The 21,487-nt window shown below is 34.8% G+C and overlaps 1 protein-coding gene and 2 long non-coding RNA genes across 3 annotated transcripts in view; all 3 read right to left on the reverse strand.

Moving 5' to 3' along the window:
• LOC127847535 (uncharacterized) overlaps positions 1–5,318 on the reverse strand; it is an 11,014-nt gene extending 5,696 nt beyond the window's left edge. The window contains exons 1-4 of the long non-coding RNA XR_008034012.1: positions 5,203–5,318; positions 4,709–4,766; positions 4,251–4,558; positions 3,544–3,592 (exon numbers count right to left, since the gene is read on the reverse strand). This is a non-coding gene — a long non-coding RNA (uncharacterized LOC127847535). The remainder of the gene's footprint in view (positions 1–3,543; positions 3,593–4,250; positions 4,559–4,708; positions 4,767–5,202) is intronic.
• Positions 1–17,472, reverse strand: part of LOC127849096 (uncharacterized) — a 149,895-nt gene extending 132,423 nt beyond the window's left edge. The window contains exons 1-3 of the mRNA XM_052381818.1: positions 17,209–17,472; positions 15,727–15,938; positions 15,135–15,224 (exon numbers count right to left, since the gene is read on the reverse strand). Of these exons, the coding sequence (XP_052237778.1) occupies positions 15,135–15,224; positions 15,727–15,938; positions 17,209–17,247 (341 nt within the window). The 5' untranslated portion in view covers positions 17,248–17,472. The remainder of the gene's footprint in view (positions 1–15,134; positions 15,225–15,726; positions 15,939–17,208) is intronic.
• LOC127847536 (uncharacterized) lies at positions 5,914–9,015 on the reverse strand. The gene is made up of 4 exons (XR_008034013.1): positions 8,898–9,015; positions 8,508–8,627; positions 7,880–7,948; positions 5,914–5,936 (listed from the first exon to the last, which is right to left on the reverse strand). It is a non-coding gene; the product is annotated as an uncharacterized LOC127847536 (long non-coding RNA).
• Positions 17,473–21,487: the final 4,015 nt, after the last annotated feature.

A 21,487-nucleotide genomic window follows, 5' to 3' on the forward strand; every position in this document is an offset into this window, starting at 1 on the left:
CGATGTAATTAACGATAAAAAATCAAGCAATATTTAATTTCATATGGGACGGTAAGCCTGATAAATAAAAAGAACTCAGTTAATTCAATCTGTAGAAAATGGAGGTATCCAATTAACGAACATTGACTCATTCTTGAATGCAATCAAATGCAGCTGGGTTAAAAGATACCTAGATAATATCAATACGAGTAAATGGAAATTATTCTACCAGAAAATCCTTAAAAAATATGGTGACTCCTTACTCTTTGAATGTACATCAGCAATACTATCTTACATGAAATTGCAAACGAAAACATATTCTGTCTGATGTTCTATCAGCGTGGAGTGATGTCACTCATAACTTAGAAACCCAAACCAGCAGTAAAACAATTTTATTGAACAATAAAGACATAACTTCAAACAATAAGACGTTTCTATAAAGATTGGTTTGAACGAAGCATTAAATATGTCGACCAATTATATGACTACAGAATTAAGGATTCTACTCTTTGATAATATATGCTACATATACGGAATACTTCAAATAATTTTCTGAAGTACTACACACTAATCAAAAGCATACCCATATATTAAATCTGAAATCAATACAAATAAACACCATGTACTCAAACAACATTTGTAGAAAAACATACTTCGAAGAAAAAACAAAAACGAATAAAATATTTACACACTACAAATTAAAAAACCCTACAGAAAACTCCAAAATCCAAAATAAATGGCAAGACCTTTTGTAGAAAATGAACTTAATTGGAAACACATATTTACCATGCCATATAAGCAACCATTGAAAGCACACTGAGAAATTTTCAATATAAATACATCCATAGAATTATAGCTACAAATAAATATCTCTTTAAATGCAAATTAGCTAACTCAAATCTGTGTGACTTCTGCAGTGAAAACATTGAAACAATAGAACATCTTTTTTGGGAGTGCAAACACATCCAGCCTATTTGGAATCAATTAATATCTTTTCTTGAACAACAGCAACTAAACGTGAAACTATCTTTCTTAAATGTAAGTTTCGGAATTAACTCATTGAAATCAATAGACGGTAATAATATTGTGAATTTTATGGTTATATTGATGAAATATTTTATCTTAAACATGAAGTACAAAAAACAAGTACCAAATTTTAATTGTTTTGTCCATAGTCTTAAACTAAAAATCCAGATTCAGAAAGAAATAGCCCTCAGTTATGACACATTACAAATCTTTGAACAAAAATGGAATCGGATTAAATTCTCATAATGTTTTGTCCACTTTTATACATTTCACTCTAATGTTAGTTTATCTTTCTAAAATAGTTTTGTTTATTTTTTTTTAAACATGAAGTACAAAAAACAAGTACCAAATTTTAATTGTTTTGTCCATAGTCTTAAACTTAAAATCCAGATTGAGAAAGAAATAGCTCTCAGTAATGACACATTACAAATCTTTGAACAAAAATGGCATCGGATTAAATTCTCATAATGTTTTGTCCACTTTTATACATTTCACTCTAATGTTAGTTTATCTTTCTAAAATAGTTTTGTTTAATCTTTTTTCAATCTGACAAGATCATTGTGAATATAAAACAAAACATACAAGTCCAGTATGCTTTCTTCCGACTTTATACAACTCATCATTTTTCATAACTATTCCTCTGTTGTTCTGTTCTATTAAAAAAATATATATATTAGCATATCTTGTATAACATGTCTGAACTTTATTGCTTTGTACAATCACTATGTTGTATGATCATATGCATGTTTACATTGTATGTATGATATTGAATAAAAAAAAATGAAAGTATTTGAAGTTTGAAAGCAATAGCCTTGATACTTAAGAAGTAAAGTGGATCGAAACACAAAATTTAACCATATATTCAAAGTTACTAAGTCAAAAAAGGGCCATCATTCCGTAAAAATGACATCCAGAGTTATGCAACTTGTCCTTTTACTGTACCCTTATGAAAGTTTGCGAGTATGAAAGCAATATCTATGATACTTTAGGGGTAAAGTGGACCAAAACACAAAACTTAACCAAATTTTCAATTTTCTAAGTATAAAGGGCCCATAATTCCGCCCAAATGCCAGTCAGAGTTACATAACTTTGCCTGCACAGTCCCCTTACGATAGTTAATAAGTGTTGCAAGTATGAAAGCAATAGCTTTGATACTGTAGGAATAAAGCGGACCTCAACACAAAACATAACCAAATTTTCAATTTTCTAAGTATAAAAAGGGCACATAATTCTGTCAAAATGCCAGTCAGAGTTACATTACTTTGCCTGCACAGTCCCCTTATGATAGTTAGTAAGTGTTGCAAGTATGAAAGCAATAGCCTTGATACTTAAGAAATGAAATGGACCTAAACACAAAACTTAACCAAAATTTTCTATTTTCTAAGTATAAAAAGGACATATAATTCTGTCAAAATGCACGCCAGAGTTATCTAACTTTGCCTGCCCAGTCCCCTCATGATAGTAAGTAAGTGTACCAAGTTTGAATGCAATAGCATTGATACTTTCTGAAAAAAGTGGACATTAACGCAAAACTTAACCAAAATTTTCAATTTTCTAAGTATAAAAAGGGCACATAATTCAGTTAAAATGCAAGCCAGAGTTATCTAACTTTGCCTGCCTAGTCCACTTATGATAGTAAGTAAGTTTACCAAGTTTGAATGCAATAGCATTGATACTTTCTGAGAAAAGTGGACCTAAACGCAAAACTTAACCGGACGCCGACGCAGACGCCGACGCCGACGCCAAGGTGATGACAATAGCTCATAATTTTTTTTCAAAAAATAGATGAGCTAAAAATCTTCTATTAGCCTCCGTGATCTTGACCCCAGTGACCTCAAACCTCATCAAAAGGTAGAGGCCAATACAAGGTACCTACATGCCAAATATGAAAGAGATCGCTAAAGTATTGAAGGTGGTGTGAGAAACTGTAACAAAAGTGTGACAGGAAAATCTATTATTAGCCTCCGTGACCTTAACTTTGACCCTAGTGACCTCAAACCTCATGAAAAGGTAGAAGTCCATGCAAGGTACCTACATTCCAAATATGAAAGAGATAAGTAAAGTATTGAAGGTGCTATGAGAAACTGTAACAAAAGTGTGACGGAAAAATCTATTATAAGCCTCTGTGACCTTGACCTTGACCTCAGTGACCTCAAACCTCATCAAAAGGTAGAGGTGCATGCAAGGTACCTACATGCCAAATATGAAAGTGATTGGTCAAGTATTGAAGGTGCTATGAGAAACTGTAACAAAAGTGTGACGGAAAAATCTTTTATAAGCCTCTGTGACCTTGACCCCAGTGACTTCAAACCTCATCAAAAGGTAGAGGTACATGCAAGGAACGTACATGCCAAATATGAAAGTGATCGGTAAAGTATTGAAGGTGCTTTGAGAAACAGTAAAAAAAGTGTGACGGAAGTAAGTAAGGAAGTATGGAAATAAGGACAAAGCGGCAACTATATGCTCCCCGAAAATTTTCGTGGAGCCTAAAAATATCTCTCATATTTGCATCAAAGGAATAGACGGTAAGTCAGGTACCTCAGCAACTGTTTCTTTTGACCTCTTCACACTAGCATCATCACCAGGACTGAAAAGCAGAGAAACAAAATGTATGTCATCTTGAAATGTACACGTATATTGAATAAACATCAACAGACTCTATTTGCTTTGCAATATACCAGTTAATCTGAACATTTGTAATTTTGATTTGTTCCTGCAAAGGTATATGTTGGTCAAATGTAAAGCTAAGATCTAGAGAGTAGTCCTATAATTTTAAGCAGACCTTATCATAACCATAGCCATATTTACTATCATTTGACATTAAAATCCACTCTTGTAACATTATATTTGAGTCCTTTGATTATCCATTACAAGTGATTTTGTCCTTCTTTGTAAGGAACCTGATAACAGAACGTTCCAAATAGGGAAAAACTACAAATTTCCCAATTGCTGTCCAAAACTTCTCAATTAAAGTTGTCCAATTTTTTTATAGAAATAAATTGCATCATTTAGTTAGTTTCCTTATGCAGCGTTTGAACCCAAGATAATATAATATTTTTAACTAAAAAACACTAAGTTATCACTTTTCAAGTATTTCAGAGCAAAAAATGAAATACATCAACTCCCCAATGTGAAAACTTCTCTACGTGAATTTTCCCAATGTCAGGGGTTGTCGAGCATATTTTCTAAATTGGGCTTGTACGGGTACTTTTCGAAATTTGGCAACAAAATTGCTGACTACCCACCTCTCATCTCTCATCCTCTTAGCAGACTTCTGGATGGATGTTATGGATGCCTCTCCGGAGGTTGACTGTTTTGGCTCGATGAAGCCAGAATCTGACTGGCCCAGAGAGCGGTCACTCACAGACTTAACACTTAGGGTCTCTATGGAAACAAGCAAGGCACAGCTAGTGTTACAGTGACATCCATAACATTACACTTTAATAATTATTTAACTCCCTATCAGGTGTGAAAACAGCCATTAATAATCTAGTAAAATTTAAGTTAAGCTTTGCTTCCTGAGTGCATTCCCAGATTTGCCTGTGCAGTCTTCCTTCAAATGAAAAATACCATAAAAGCGGACAGAGTCATCCCTGCAACTATAAGACTCAGATATAACACTCCACTGACAAAGATTCCAAAAAAACATTGATCACACGTATTTCACATATGTAAAATGTACTCAATGAGATGTATCACTGACCTTGGGTGGGAATGACTATGCGGACCGGCCTGACCCCTGTAACCATCGAGCCTTGCCTCTACAATGGACACATGTTTTTTTAAATGTCATTTTAACACAAAATTAAGACAACACATACCAAAATAATTTTCTTTTTATATAACCTTTGTTGACCAATTGTAGTGTTTGAAACCTGTTTGATTTAGTTGGGCAAGTAATATGCTTTTAGACACATAAGTATTATATTTGACACTCAAAAAAGGGATTTTTTCAAGATACAAAGGGTCATAACTCCGTTATTAACAGATGGTGTACAATGCCATTTGGTGTGCATGATCCTCTTATCCATATACATACTCATACCAAGTTTCAATGATTACCACCAAAGCACTTCCAAGATATGGCTTTGGACGGAGGGAAAGACAGATGGACTGCCAACGCAACAACAATATCCCTCTGCCTATGGCAGGAGATCAGATAACAACATAATCTCAACAAATTATCCTAAAACCTACACAGCTGAAAGCAGTCAATGACAATTTAATCTGTTTCCTCTTTTCCTCCACGTCATTCCTTGTCCATGAAAATTGTAGGGACTTCCCCGCCAAGTAGTTCTCCACAAACTGAAGGAAATTTATTTTCACAATTTAGCATTACTCTAGTTTTCTTTATGACATGTGGATGTACAATCCATAGCTACAAACAAAAATGACAAATTTAAATATACACGGTCCATTTTAATGGTCCGTCGAAAATCAAAACTTAAGCATTTGTAAAAACTATCTTCCCAGTGTATAACACTGACTGACTTCATATTATCATGTTTATTGCATACTTATATTTATATAAGTGAGGTTTTTAGATACTGTGGTCCCAGTTTCCCAAAACTTCACTGTCACAAGGACTTGGTGCTTGCAAAAATGTCGAGTCCAAGCCAAATATTGTGGCTATGTTTAGCAGTAATTAAATATTTTTTAACCTTTTTGTGGACTACTCAGAAATTTTTTAATGTAATATCTACATTTTAACTGGTACGTATGTACATAAATATTAGGTGTTTACGGTGTAAATGCTCACCACAAGTACTTTGATGGTGCTCATTAGTATTTGTTTCAACACACCCTACCTGAATAACATAAACACCACATGAAATGCTATCAAATTGCTTTGTGTGAGGAACACTCTCCATGGTCATGACTGGGGCTGTGAGGTTTCCAATCCTCGTCTGAACCTCTCATTCAGAAATGCACTGCAAACAGATAACACTCTTACATTGACAAGAATGAATTTTTTTTATACCTGCAACAATGTTTTCAACTTAATGAAAATAAGTCTTGCTACTGGTAAAAACTTTTTCCACAGCTCAGTGATCAGACAGCCTGCAAACTATTGCCCTAAATCCAGGTTGTAGCATACACTGTTGGCCATGTTGCAGAAATAAATTGCCCAACAGATGAAGTGACAGCAAAATAATAATATATATATCAGTAGTTGATCATTAGTGATATAACAGATATTCAAATAACATTCAACATTCTGAAATAAAAAAAGCAAACAAATAATTACAATTACCTTTAGTTTAAACTTTGTGTTTTATGTTGTAATGTTTTGTGTTGTATGCAGGTAGCGTATTGGCATTTTTCATTAAACATGCAGTTATTTACTTCCCTGATAAGTCAATGAAGCCAAGACCAGTATACTTTAATTCTTAAAAGAAATAACTTTGTATGCACACCTAAATAATTCAAGATGTCAGAACTTTGTAGCCTCTGACTCTTTGAAGACAGCTCTTGTTTCTCGTATTTATTTCAGCAAAGATATTAATATCGATTATAATTGATAGCAATGAATATTGTAAAAATTTGAACTTCCATATGTTGGATATTGGACGTGCTCAGGCTTCAATAGCAGCAATTTAAGAAATTGTGTGACCACAACTGGAGGCTTGGATTAAATTACTCCAGTATTTTCCATAAACACATAACAGTATTTGCCTGCAGTATGGAAACATTATTTAAGAACTGCAATAATGTAATAACTATTTTAACAAGAGCACCGCATAACAGGTGCCAACGCTCGGCTGTGGGTGCAGTTTTGATTAAATGAAAGATTGTCAGAATTTTATATAAAAAAAATTAGAGGTCACAGTGACCTTGACCTAGTGAACAAAAAATGGGTGTGGCATGTAGAAATCATCAAGTTGCATCTACATATGAAGTTTCAAAGTTGTATGTGAAACCACTTTGATTTTAGTGACAAATGTCAAGGTTTTAGCATGACGCGGACGGCAGACGCAGAGCTGACTATGACACAGTATCTATGACTCGGGGTTTCTCCAAAAACAGCCCAGCTAGAAACAAACAAACAACAACAACTTTTAACTAATTGTTTAAGCACACAAACAAAGATTGAATCAAACGGTTACTTGAATTGTAAAAAGGAATAATATTTTCCATTTTTACTTACAACCAGTGTTCAAGGTAAATTTGTTTGGTGAATGACTGAACTCCAAGGGAATTAATGTATATAATACATCTATGTGCTGGCTTTATAATCTTGCGAGAAATTAAAAAAAATATTGAATACAATGCCTGAACATTAAAAAACACAGTTGGCATAAGGCATCAAAGGAAGTAAAGAAAGGGCCTCAAAAATTTCTTTCAGAGCTATTACTAGAACAAGATTAATGCAGCATTAAATTGTATTGGTTACATATTATTTATCAAAACAATATTTAGGGCACTTTTACACTTTGTGACACCTGATGGATAAGTGTAATAGTTTCACAATGTGGAATTTTAAGCTAAAATATTTTTATTACAATAAACATAGCAACAAATGTTTGTCTCCCCTACTGCAAAATAAATAAATGTAAGTAAAATGCAGCTTAATTGTTTATAACATCCTGAAAGAATGGAACTGTATCAAGTAAATTGAAGGCTTGTCAGACATATCTCATCTTTCATTTGTGTTGATGATAAGAGATTTAGGGAAACTTCTTTAAAGATTGTTTAGGACTTCAGCCTTCAACAATTTCCAGTATTGGCTTCAATATTTACAGTATCCAATAACCAGCATGGCAATGCTGATGATTGAGTGGGTATAACATTTCTCTTCAATAGTTTTGATAACTGGCAAACTAGTTGTTTGTTCTCAAATATCATGACAAATATCAGTAAGATTTAAACATACCACTAAGATCCAGTGATTGCCATTTTCGTTAACGGCTCCGACAACCGTATCAAACACATCGAAATTGACCTGCAATGAAAAAGCAGTCTAGCATATATTCAGTTCCAGATAAAGAATTCATCGTTATATTATTTTTTACCAAAACATGTTCAAAAAATGCCCACACCATAAAAACAGGGCAAAATTTGCTTCATTGATGCAGTGATTGAATGCAATGACATATGTTGATAGAGGAAATTGCATGGCAACAACTTAATGATGCATTATCGCAAGCAGTGTAGGTTCTAGACCAATAAGTTACGTCTTTACATAACCTTATACACTTAACACTGATCCACTAATCTTTATATACATAAATATGCATCCATTGAAGGACCCATGACATATTTTTTGACCAAGCCTGACCCATATTCACTCTTAACCTAGACATCATCTTGATACAACTTCTGAACAAGTTTGGTAAAGATCAGATCTATTTTCTAGACAGACAGACCAACCGACAGACAAAGCGAGTCCTATATAGCCCCCATTACCAATGGTAATGGACGTATGATAAATTTAACAACAGAAAGAGAATTAATCAATAAAATTATATTTGGAACAATATTTTTCATTATTTTGGACATACTGATGCAAGGTATCCAGTCCTTTCAAAATCTCCAGTGAAGATAAGTGTTGCATTGATACAGTCCACATGGTAAACATTGCTAGATTCAATTGTGGCGATGTGGAGGCAAGCGTCTACCAACTACAGAGATAAAACATTATAAATATTACATACATAAATACATTTTAAAATCCAAAGGGTGTTACTTGTTTTTATAAACCAAATAGACTAAAAGAATTCCGAAATATGCTTGCCAACTTATGACAGCTTCAAGCATGTCAAGACTGCAAAAGACAAAATGCATAACAAAATACATCTAGTCCATTTTATAGTAAAAACAATCAACAGTAAGACATAAAACTAAGATTTAATTGTATTAAACACAGTTTTAAGTTACACAATTGTGCTTACTTCATCTGAGAGAGAAGACTTGAGACATTCAAAACTTCTTCGTGTTATCACATAGGGTCCGATTCGCAGCACATGAGAATAACCAACAGGCTGTTCAATGATAGAAGTTAAAGCTGAAATGATATAAACAATAATGTCAAAGCATAACTTTTAAACCAGAAACTGTCGGAGACGGGTGATGCTCCCCAAAGTTTTTTGTTGTTACAATAGCACTATATATTCAGATAATAGGAAATGTCTTGAGGGGCATAACTTTGGACAAAATAACACGATGGATGGTTTAGCAACTTAAAAATTTCAAATGGCCATAACTCATCTAAATAAATCATCTAACCAGAACCCACAAATAACATGCGAATCTCCTCAAAGTAGTTAAGCTTCCCATAAAGCTTCATAATTCCAGTCAGTAGTTGGGGAGAAATAGCCCGGACAAGAATTGCACTATATGTACAGTTTATAGAAAATTTAAAAGGGCCATAACTCTGTAAAATCATCCAACCATAACCTGCTGATAATATGCACATCTCCTCTTGGTAGTGAAGCTTCCCATAAAGTTTCATTGAATTCCGGTCATTATTTGCTGAGAAATATCCCGGACAAAAATTGTGCACGGACGGACGGACGGACAGACACACACACGCACGGACAGACGAAGCAGCGACTATATGCTCCCCCCAAAATCAATTTTGGGGGAGCATAATAAACACAACTTAATGACTTGATGCACTCTGACTCTAACAGAACACATCTACTTGTGACATTGAGAGCACGATTGTAATGCAGGGCAACTCATGTGATCAGATATGATGTAAATATTTTAAGGCCTGTCTTTTTGTACACTAATCTGTAAATTCACAACAAAAACAAAACTTGAACACTCAACATGACAATACACTTGCTAATAATGTCTATGGTTAATGAGAGCATACTATACAACAATCACACTTGGTTAAATAACACTATGTTGTTCTTCATAACAACTGTGTAACAAATGGAATAGTACAGCTCACATTTTTCACAATACAACCAAGAACCACCATCCAACAAACTTACTACAATGTAATCACTTCAAAAACTTGATCTGGTTGTGTTAAAAATAACAACGGATACCTGAATCCTGAACTGTGCAGTCCTTTCTCATCTCAGACCCATCTTCTGCGGGCTCTGCTGGTCTGGAAAGTCCAAATGATTTATTAGCTGACAAAATGTGTACAGGTAAATATTCACATGCAAAATTCAATTACAGGTTCTTGTTTTAATTCTTATTTTAATGACTCTATAGGCACATAAAATATTTTTTATAATTCCTGAAAATGTATATGTAATTTTGTAAAAAGTTATATTATGTGCAAACTCAAAATAATTGTGCATCCCTCTTTATTTTTACCTTACAACAATTGCAGAGTCTAATGGAACAATCTTCTCATTGCTCGATACTTGGGCAGTCTTCCTCTTCGTCGCTCCTTATTAAAAATAGTATGACCAATTAAATAGGTGTACAATATTTATTTGGTGATCAATTGACTCCAGCTTTTTACACAGTTCCCATCGCATGTGGTATACGAGTATGGCACTGAAAAGTCAACGGCAATGAAGCGCATACAAGAAAAAGGGTTAATGATATAAGCTGTGGGCTTCGTGAGTCTTACTTTGGTGTTGCTTGAAGAGTGAGTGGCCTTTTCATGGTTTGGTGGGTTGGGAAGGGCTTCAGAGCTATACTCAACCACTCCTTTATCAACTGTAAACAGAGGGGAGTTCTTAAAACTTTCAGCCAAGGTGTCCCAACCATGTCCTGGATCATGCATGATGACATGCAGGATGTGCTTGCAGGGCCAGTGAAATTTTACCCAGTCAAAACAGCTACATGTGGGCATCATTCCTTGCAGATCGACAGTATACTGTCTGCCACTAGATGCGCTGGTTACCATAAGCACATTTTCTTGAAGATCTGTAACATCACTAGCTACAGGCTCATTTGTAACTCGCTTCAAGCAATGGTTGACAAAGGTCCTGGATTTGTTCAACAGAAAGTCTGGAAGGCAGTATTTCTTCGATACCCACTCCATATTCTGTTGCAAATACCTGATGAAAAAAAATTAAACAAAATATTCAGAAATCAAATATGTGTTTTATGTACTGTACAAAACACTTATAACAAGATATCATAATATTCATACAGCTGTATTTCATGTATGATGTTTTCATACATAAATTTAAGATGTGATCTTGACCTTGTCTTTTAACTAGAAATAGATAACAACCTTTCCATGCTTAACATGCAAGTGTCAAAAGGAACTCAATTTATCACTCGTATACGATTTTATATAATAGAAATATATACAATTCAAAGAGTCTTTGTATGTCAGAAAAACTAAAATATATCAAATGTGAAAACTGAGGACAAACGAGATCACTCTGACAAGGCTGTCACATGTAGAAAATACTTAAACCGTTAAATTGACCTTGAACTTTAATATACCATTGCCAAAATCAATAGCCATCTTCTGCTAGTGGTAAGCATCAACTATGCCAAATATGAAGACAAAGGGATACACAGAACTTTAGATATCACTTGCATAAGGTTGTCACATAAAATAGTTCATTTTACCCGGACTCTTAAGGTTTAGATGCCATAATCAATAGGGGTCTTCCTCTAGTGGTAAGCAACCACTATACCAAATTAGAAAAACTTGTGTAAAAGAGAATAATTGAACAAGCTATGGTCTACTGTCATGTGCACAGCTGTAATATGCCCTATCTTCCCTTATTTAGAGGGTCGGAATAAAATTGGGTAAAATTTCAGACAAGTTTAAAAAAACAACACCCTGCACTATAGCCAATATACATTGCATGACATGTGCGACTACAGTCGAAATATAGAATGTGATGCCTAGATGGAGAAGTGTGTGTGTGTCACCTTTACACAAATGACACAATGAATGCTTCATACCATCATTAAGATTTATACTTACTTTCGACAGACAGCAGGAACATATTTTGTGACCAACGTCGATACCATAGATGTCAGGGACCCTTCAGTGTAATACCCAAGGTTACCCTCTTTAAAATGTCTATGCTGCCGCTCTAGTCCATTGGTTGTGTTGATCAACTTTCCTACCAATACTTGCCTATGATAAGTCACCCATCTCTGAAATAATGTTGTACAAGAAAGTAAATTCAGAGAAAAAAAATGATCTGCTATTAGTATCAACCCTGCAACATTAAAATCGTAAAAATTGCACATTGATATAATTTAGTAGGTGGAACTATATAAGCTTGTAAAATTTACTTAATTTTTTTTTAATTTACTTTATTTTCGTAAACAAATATCAATGTGTAAAAAAATACCAACCAATGTACAAGCAAACAACAATTAAACCAACAAAACATGAAGCAAACGCTTATGTTGTTCATGATAAAAACCAATGGCCGAGCAACCAAATTTTACTTTGGACAACACTGAACTTGACTTTTCAATCCATACTTTGCTTTCATTGAGCCAAAAATGTCCAAACCACTCTTAAAGACTTTTGTTATCCAACCAGTGAGATGAAGATGTAAGCACACCTACAGTGTCATTGTAGGTTGCTTCGTCTGGCGAGTTGGCAATGCTGCGTAACCTACAAATAAGAACCAAAAGTATTACATTCACGCGAAAAGTAAAATAAACAATGATAATTTAATGTGAAGCAGCTAATTGTTTTTCAGTCATTTCATATTGCATGACCAATTAAGGTTGAAGATACTCTTCTGTAAGTATTTGGAGGGAAAAACAACTTCTGTAAGTAATTTGAGGCAAAACAAATTCTGTAAGTTAGTAGAGATATTTTTTACAAGCCAATTATTTACATTAATTTGTCAAACTGGAGTAAATCTTTAGTCAATAAAATAAGTTTAATTAACTACTTGTGAAATTAAAAATAAAAATAAACTTTAAAAAAACACAATAAACTTACATTGTTAGAACCTCATCTGCATCCTTTACCCCATTTGCAGGTCCAACCCATCGTTTCCAGGCCTGTTCTCTGTGAAAGTCACAGAGAAAGGAAAAACATCCTGAAATGCAGAATATTCTTCTCGTTTATTAATGTTGTCAATTTATAAAAATAGATTTCCATTTTTTTTGCCACCATGGCTGTCTTCAAAAGTGATAAAAAAATAATAAACAGCTTTTTTTAAGGAAAATTAAAATGCAGAACTCTTGTACCACATTTGCCTTCCTATTCGTTTTTTTCTCCTGCTTTAGTAAGGGCTTATTTAGGCAACTTCCACCAAGAGGCTGGGACCTTACCCCAAGAGAATTTCTTAAAAATCAAACCCCAGGACCATTCCCAATTTCAATATAGCCCTACATTTTTATCTTCTGCACCCCAAGGCAAACTTATGACGTAATCATCTTGCTAGCGAGTTCAATTTTAAAGTAATCACAACAGTTATCTAATAATGAAATACAAGCACTGATCTTGCCTTAACTTCATACCAGGAAATGTTTCCTCAACAGCCCGTATCTCCTTCCTGTCATAGTCTTTCATAAAATAAGTTGGCTTCCCGTTGGGATTCCAGTCCTTGAGCACTGCAAGTCCCCGTTTAATATGAAAGCAGGTCTCATGTGGCAGGATAAAAAGGCCAACTACTACCAAACCACTATTTGTGCTCACACACACACACAAAATAAAGGCACATCAAACTTGCAGGTCTTGTAGGTGGCATCTAGGAGACATATCTCTTGTCCATATCGCTCTAAAAGATGCTTTTGAGCATTTGACTGATGGACAAAAAGAAACTCATCCATGCCTTCTTCCTTGTCTGGCACGCGGGATTCTTGGGGTCTAAAATATAGTTGAGCAACCTTAAGATGTGCCTTTTGCTTGCCACAAAGATATTCTAATGACATAATTTTTATTGATGTCTTGTAAAAAGAGAGCAAACAAGAGGCCCATATGGGCCTGAATCGCTCTACTGCTTTAAACACTGTCACTGTGACCTTGACCTTTGACCTAGCGACCTGAAAATCAATAGGGGTCATCAGCCAGTCATAATCAATGTACCAATGAAGTTGCATGATCCTAGGCCGAAGCATTCTTGAGTTAACATCTGGAAAACATTTTACTAATTCGAGTCACTGTGACCTTGACCTTAGAGACCTGAAAATCAATAGGGTTCGAGTCCTCATTAATATAAAGACACTGAGTAAGTTTGAAAAGAATCAGATGAAAACTGTGGACTTTATCGGATAAACAAGTTTTTACTATTTCGAGTCACTGTGATCTTGACCTTTGACCCAGTGACCTGAAAACTAATAGTGTTCGAGTCCTTATTAATATAAAGACACTGAGTAAGTTTGAAAAGAATCGGATGAAAACTGTGGACTTTATCGGATAAACAAGTTTTTACTATTTCGAGTCACTGTGACCTTGACATTTGACCCAGTGACCTGAAAATCAATAGGATTCGAGTCCTCATTAATATAAAGACACTGAGTAAGTTTGAAAAGAATCGGATGAAAACTGTGGACTTTATAGGATAAACAAGACAACGTCTAACACTCACACACAGACCCCATGCCATCCCATAAGCTCTTCTGCCTTTGGCAGTAGAGCTAAAAACACACAAAAACAGGCAATTTTAATTTCAAAAGGACAGCTTGTTCTTAATAAGTGGCTGTAATAGATGGGTTATGCTCCCTGAATGGGATTTCACAAGTACTAGTTATTAACAAGAACTGAAGGCAGGTGAATTTTAAAAATAATACACCAGTATTTTAGTTGTAACAAACTTTATAATACAAGCTTAGTTCAAATAAAAAGAAAGGGCAACAAGTGTTCCGCAGTCGGAGACAAATGCCCCCCCCCCCAAACGTTACCTTGACATTTGGCCTAGTGACCTGAAAATCAATAGGGGTCATCTGCCAGTCATGATCAATGTACCTATGAAGTTTCATGATTCTATGCCTTAGCATTTTTTAGTTCTCATCCGGAAACTATTTGGCGGACGGACAGACTGACAGACAACATGTGCAAAACAATATAACCACTCTTCTTCGAAGGTGGCATAATAACTTAAAATTGTGTCGGTTAGGGTTGTGATTCATGTGCACTGCAGTTTTGCTCTGTGAGTTATGTTTACCTTTCTACACTCATCATCATTCATGGCAATAACTCTAAAGTCATGTCCCTGACAAAATTCCAGTATGAAAAACAGACAGTTGTCCTTATGAGAGAATAATAATACACATACCCAGATGCATAAAAGAAGCGGTCTTCAGGCATATCCTTCTTCCACTGCTCAACATGTAGCCCCAAATTGGTCAAGTCATTGGAAGAAAATCTCACCAAACAAATATTTAAATCAAAATAATTAGCTGGTAAACATGAAGATGTATTAACAAATAATTCCATGGTACTGAATTATTATTATTTCAGGTATTATTTCATGACATGTGATCATTCATTTAATACACTATTCGCCAAAATATTTACAAACTGGAAAAAAGGTGGCATATGTCAACAAAAAATAATTATATTAATTTACTACGTAACGCCCCTCATGAAACATTTGCTCATGTGACTACTCATGAAATAAAATACGATCTTACAATGAATTCAACAAATATCCTGTGCTTTGTTTAAGTACTTGCAATAGTATACTGAATCTACTTTGAGAGGCAGCTATATTAATTTTTAAGGTTTTCTTAGATATTGATAAACAGCATTTTTGTTAAGTGGCACAGTGCCGTTATATAATATAAGGATCATTTTAACTAAACATTTTCTTTAGAAATATTCACATTTATTTGCATTTACAATCTGGGATATCTTTCAACACTTACTGTTGCATGCACATAGCACTATACATGTGATTTCGAATTATCTTTCGACTTGGATAGTATCTGGGGTTCAGTAGACTGGCTGTGGGGAACTGTCGCTGGACAAAGCTATTAACAGCACGTTCCACCTCATCCGTCCTCCTGGCTCCATCAGATACTAGCACATGAATTTGGTCTATGATTGCCTGATCAAGCCGCTGGTTTGCTGATCCCAACTGAAACAATATATAAATAGTTGAAATTTATTTAATCTAGTGTAATTTTGTGACTTGCCCTTGAGTGAGAATAGATATGTGATATGCAAAATAATCTTACTAATTTGAAGTTACAATGGTAAGTTCAGTGTAAATTTTCACTGAAATTTTAATCTGTAAACGGTATAGAAATTACCGACAAAGTTTTATGTATACTGAACAAAAAATATATGACCCTTCAGTATGCTCCACACACTGTCTTATTGTGGAATTTGTTCGCAGATTCACAGAAATTGATTAAGGGCCAAAGAATTTACAGAGCGCAAACAGAGTCTTTTTCTTTAATATCGTGCTGAATAGACTAAACAGCTTTTTATATTACACAAGCAAAACAAGAACGCAGTGGAAGAGATCTGCTGACAATAGTACAGTTGTGCTAAACAAAAATAGCCAAAACTTGGCCAAATTCTTGTAAATCTATCTAGCTGACCAATCAAATCCAACCTTTAAACAAGAGCACCGCATAACGGGTGCCATGCTCGGCTGCGAAAGCTTGTCAGAATTTTTTTTAGAGGTCACAGTGACCTTTGACATAGTGACCCATGGGTGTGGCGTGTAGAACTCATCAAGGTTCATATACATATGAAGTTTCAAAGTTGTAGGTGGAAGCACTTTGATTTTGAAGGCAATGTAAATGCACGATGCCGGCGGATGGCGGACGACTAGCAAGCTATGACAATACCTCGGTTTTCTCCGAAACAGCCTCGCTTAAAAAGACTTAAGGTTTTCCAGCAGACATTGCGATGATTTCTGATTAAATATAATTCATTTTTTTAATAATTTACCAGAATAAATCAATTTTTTTTTTGTTCAAAAGACCATTCAGGCTAATCGGAAATGATCTTTACTAGCCAGGACTGAGCTTTTACTAGTTATTGTTCCAAAGTACCTTAGTGTATAACCCTGAATACTATTACATAGTGGAAAACAAACTTGTACACATAAACAATCGTGACCATGACCTTAGAGTGATAAACATACATGTATTAAAATTTTGCATTTTGTCACACAATGGATGGGCACTCCTAACCCCGCCCCCTCTCTCACTCCAAGGGGGTGTGGAATTAGCAGAAGTAGGAAAGTTGACACGGAAATAAAAGGTTTCTTGACAGTTCATGTGTGACAAATGCAAATGATAAGTAAAAGATAGACAATAGATAGACACAGTAAACAGGTGGACATGGATAGTTGCAATTGTTCTTGAACAATAACGCTTGAATGCAAAACTTACTTCACCAATCACATGGTTGTGGCTGGACTCGTCAGGCATATACACATATACCCTAAACACCCAATTCACAACTTCTGAAGACTTCAAGGCAGCATTTAGCAATATCCTTTTCTGTCTCTTTTGGTATTCAGAATTGGATGTTATCTGAAATGGATTACATTAAGTTTGAATATTTTAACTAATTCTTGCCGCTCATTTTTTACAACTAATTGTTATTGACTATTGAGTTTACGCATGAGTGTACATCACAATTTTATTGATATTTTTTATCATTTTATATTTTGCTCATTTTATTTTTGGAATAATTTTTGGAAGTGATGAGGGTCTGCTGCTTTAGTAAAAACTAGAGCTTTGTCACAGAATTGACGAATACCCCCACACGCCGCATTGACACAGAGTATTTTGCATGTTGTCTTCTTAAAAAACAGCCGACACCAAGGTCAATGTTTAAAATGCACTTAGTGACCCCGTGACCTAGTTTTTGACCCGGCATAGCCCATGTTCGAACTTAACCTACACATCATCTACATACAACTTCTGACCAAATGTGGTGAAGATCGCAGGGATAGATTTTAAAAACCATGAGTCAATTACCCCTGGACTGAAATTTTGAGGAGTCCAATTGAAAAATGTTGGGGTCAATTTTGAAGCGTGTTAATTGTGTTTTTATCTGTATTATTCAATTTTTTAGATAAAAATATGCTCTAAGGGTAACACATTATCTTACAAAGTTATACTGCTTTATCATCACCCCTATGATAGTTTTTCTAACAAAACATAATCTAAATGCATGGAACATCTAGTATATCCATTACTGTTAATCCGAATACTATACATGTCCGAAATATGTACACTTAAGAATGCCTTACCTGTAGTAGTTAAACTATAATTATCCAAATTTTTCTTGTTGTTATCTGGTTTAACAAACCTTATCAAATGTTTGTTAAATCCAGTTAATGCTTTCTCCATTATTGAATCATCATTACTTGCAATTTGAATCCCCAGCTTTGAAATGAACGCGGGTTGAATGTTAATTTACAATATGTCTGCCATTTACAATGTCGAAGGTCATGACGTAGCAATTTAATTCTTCTCGGATAATTTATATCTAATCGAGGAAATGTGTTTTGTCAATGTTTATGTGCAGTATTATAACTTGTTAGTTTAAAAAATGAACTGTGATTCAGTTTATATAAGATGGGTGTTACCGTTAATGATCGGTCAGGATTAACAAACTGACAAAACTCGCTGGACTTACTATTGGATCTAGGTTATTAATAGACCTTTGATCAATTTTGTTTTTTCTTTAATAACTTTTGCCGACTTTCTTTAACTGTGCAGTCTGCAAAGTCTGCAAAAAAACCTGCAATTATCGGATGGTCAATCAATTATCAAGTAAGCACTGCTGCTAATTACCCAGTTAGTGCCCATGCACTATTTAGACGTTGACACGTGTATTGGAAGAGATGAGATAAACAAAGCCCGGGGTATTCCCTCGATTATAGACTAAGTTTGAAATACTGAAACATTAATTTCAATTAGGAGCACAGCGGGATTTATTACCATGGAACTCAAGGTTGTTAAGTATAAAGGGCCCATAATTCCGTCAAAATGCCAGTCAGAGTTACATAACTTTGCCTGCACTGTCCCCTAATGATAGTTAGTAAGTGTTGCAAGTATCAAAGCAATAGCTTGGATACTTAAGGAATAGAGGACCTAAACACAAAACTTAACCAAATTTTCAATTTTCTAACTATAAAAAGGGCCCATAATTCTGTCAAAATGCATGCCAGAGTTATCTAACTTTGCCTGCCCAGTCCCCTTATGATAGAAAGTAAGTGTACAAAGTTTGAATGCAATGGCATTGATACTTTATGAGAAAAGTGGACCTAAACGCAAAACTTAACCGGACGCCGACGCAGACGCCAAGGTGATGACAATAGCTCATTTTTTTTAAAAAATAGATGAGCTAATAAGAGAGCGGCAGGTTCACTCCTATATAATAAGAAGAAGAAACTACCCAAAGCTATAAACACTTGAATTAGCTGCCTTAGATATACTACTACAATGTAATGTAGATGTGAATTCACTATAATTTAATAAATAATCTTGTAGTGTGGGAAACCAGGTATGAAAACTGTAATTGGATATGATGAATATGTTTTCCCATATATTATGAAAATTAACAGTTGGTATAACGTTTGTTGGACACCAAGATGAATTGAGAGAGAATCAGAATAAATCCATTTGTGAGATTTACACAGTGACACTCTTTCAGCCTTTTGATTAACTGCAATGGCATGTATACCTTGTAATCAGGAAATGCTAGGACAGCTCTCATTACAATGGCTGCGTCGCAATCCTGCTTTTCTGTGCTAACAAGCCCTCTATGCTTGTCTGTATAGCAGTGTTCTGACTGAAAGGTAAAAATGAAAAAATAATTAAGTTCTACACTTCATTAAAAAATACAATGACTTCAAGCATGCTACAAATAGTATCATATGACATATGTTTGTACTGCTTAATTGGACAAATAAAAAAATTCTTTAGACCTCACAACATACTTGTTTGAGTTTTACCACAACTTTTTGGGAATATCTTCCATCATCATGGCTTTGGAATTGGGACTTAAATCAACATTTTCAATATAAATACATGAAAGAGTAATACACAAATATTTAATCACTTACACCTTTATGATCAACAGTTTTCCAAATAATCATCAGAATATTTTCTTTTTTTCATTCCAAAATATATCCATGCAAGGCCAAACTTTTGCTACCCAAAAGTTCGTATAAAAATAACAAATTTAGCAATAAATAGGGTCAAAGAATAAAATGACAGGGTACCTCAGATTGTTGTTTCTTTGCCTTCTGTTTGTCAGATCGGTGACGGTCAGGCCCTCTAAAACACTCTCTTATTTGTCTGCCAACAAACTGGAATGGCACACCAGTAAAAGAAATGGGAAGAACTGGACTTGAATGTTCTTCCCAAAAAATCCTGGCTCCATGTTGCGGTCCTTCTGTAAAAAGAATTAAACCATGTAACCTCGAGTGAAACACTTGAAATGGGTTCTTTCTGCTTTTATCAAATATGCAACCTAAAAAGCTTTAAGTGTGTGATGTCTTAAAGATCTTCGATTAAAACAAATAAAATGTAATTTGGGGGATGTGTATGGAACTTTCGGCTTTGAGTGGTTATACATGCTGTAAATAAAAAAAAATTGGCATTAATATTAAACTGGATTTCAATAAATCTTTACATGTTAACCATTTATTGCAGTGTTGTATGCATTTATTCATAAATTCTTTGATTTTTTCCTCAACAGGCAGCAGCTTAAAAGAAATTAAAACCCTCTCGTTTAGCACCTGTTTACATCTGACTTTCATATGTTGTGCATATGTTATGCATTTATGAGGGGTAAAATTTCAAACTGTGTATTTTTTAAGTTATATATTGCGGAAAATTGCAATAATTCAAGTCTGAGTTTTATAACCCAAAGAGTTGCTGAGAGTTGCCATGTGCTGTCTATTGTCCAAAGGTACAAAATTGCATCACCAGTGCAAAGGCTAAAGAACACTGCTACTGCAAATGCTGCTCGATTGGTCATTGCCGGCTCGGGTACTACTTATATGTACCCCGGGTACTCTTAAGTATACTTACATGTACCCCGGGTACGGTAAATATACTAAAACGTACCCGGGATATTTAAAGCTTAATCGGTCCTTGTCGGCTATTTTTTTTAATTAAATATATTCACATTTATGTCAATTTTCTGTAAAATGGCCTCTATATTATCGAAACTCATACTCACAAAGCATGTTGACGCAGTTTGTTTTAAAACGAGAAGTTTGTTTAAGATTATCGGTAGCGCGTTTTACGACATAGGATTTTAGGCGGGAATACAACTCGGGTACAGTCTAATATCGACCGGGTGCGATTAAGTATATTTACCGTACCCGGGGTACATGTAAAGTATACTTAAGAGTACCCGGGGTACACGTAAGTAGTACCCCGAGCCGACAATGACCAATCGAGCGCAAATGTTCATCAATGTTTACCTGTCTAAAGCACAGACTAATGCAAATGGTACCTTTAAATCAAGAAATAATTGCTTTTTATTTACTTTGTTATTCTTTTGTACACTCTATCCACCATATTGGGAAATGTTGTAATGTTGCAGACCAAATGTGTCATTATCAGATAGGCCGTAGTACACCAATCTTTTACACATCGTGATATTTGAAGTAACAAAGTCGGTAACGATGTCAAATATTAA

The sequence above is a fragment of the Dreissena polymorpha genome, chromosome 10 (assembly GCF_020536995.1).
Source record: "Dreissena polymorpha isolate Duluth1 chromosome 10, UMN_Dpol_1.0, whole genome shotgun sequence".
Taxonomy (NCBI): domain Eukaryota; kingdom Metazoa; phylum Mollusca; class Bivalvia; order Myida; family Dreissenidae; genus Dreissena; species Dreissena polymorpha.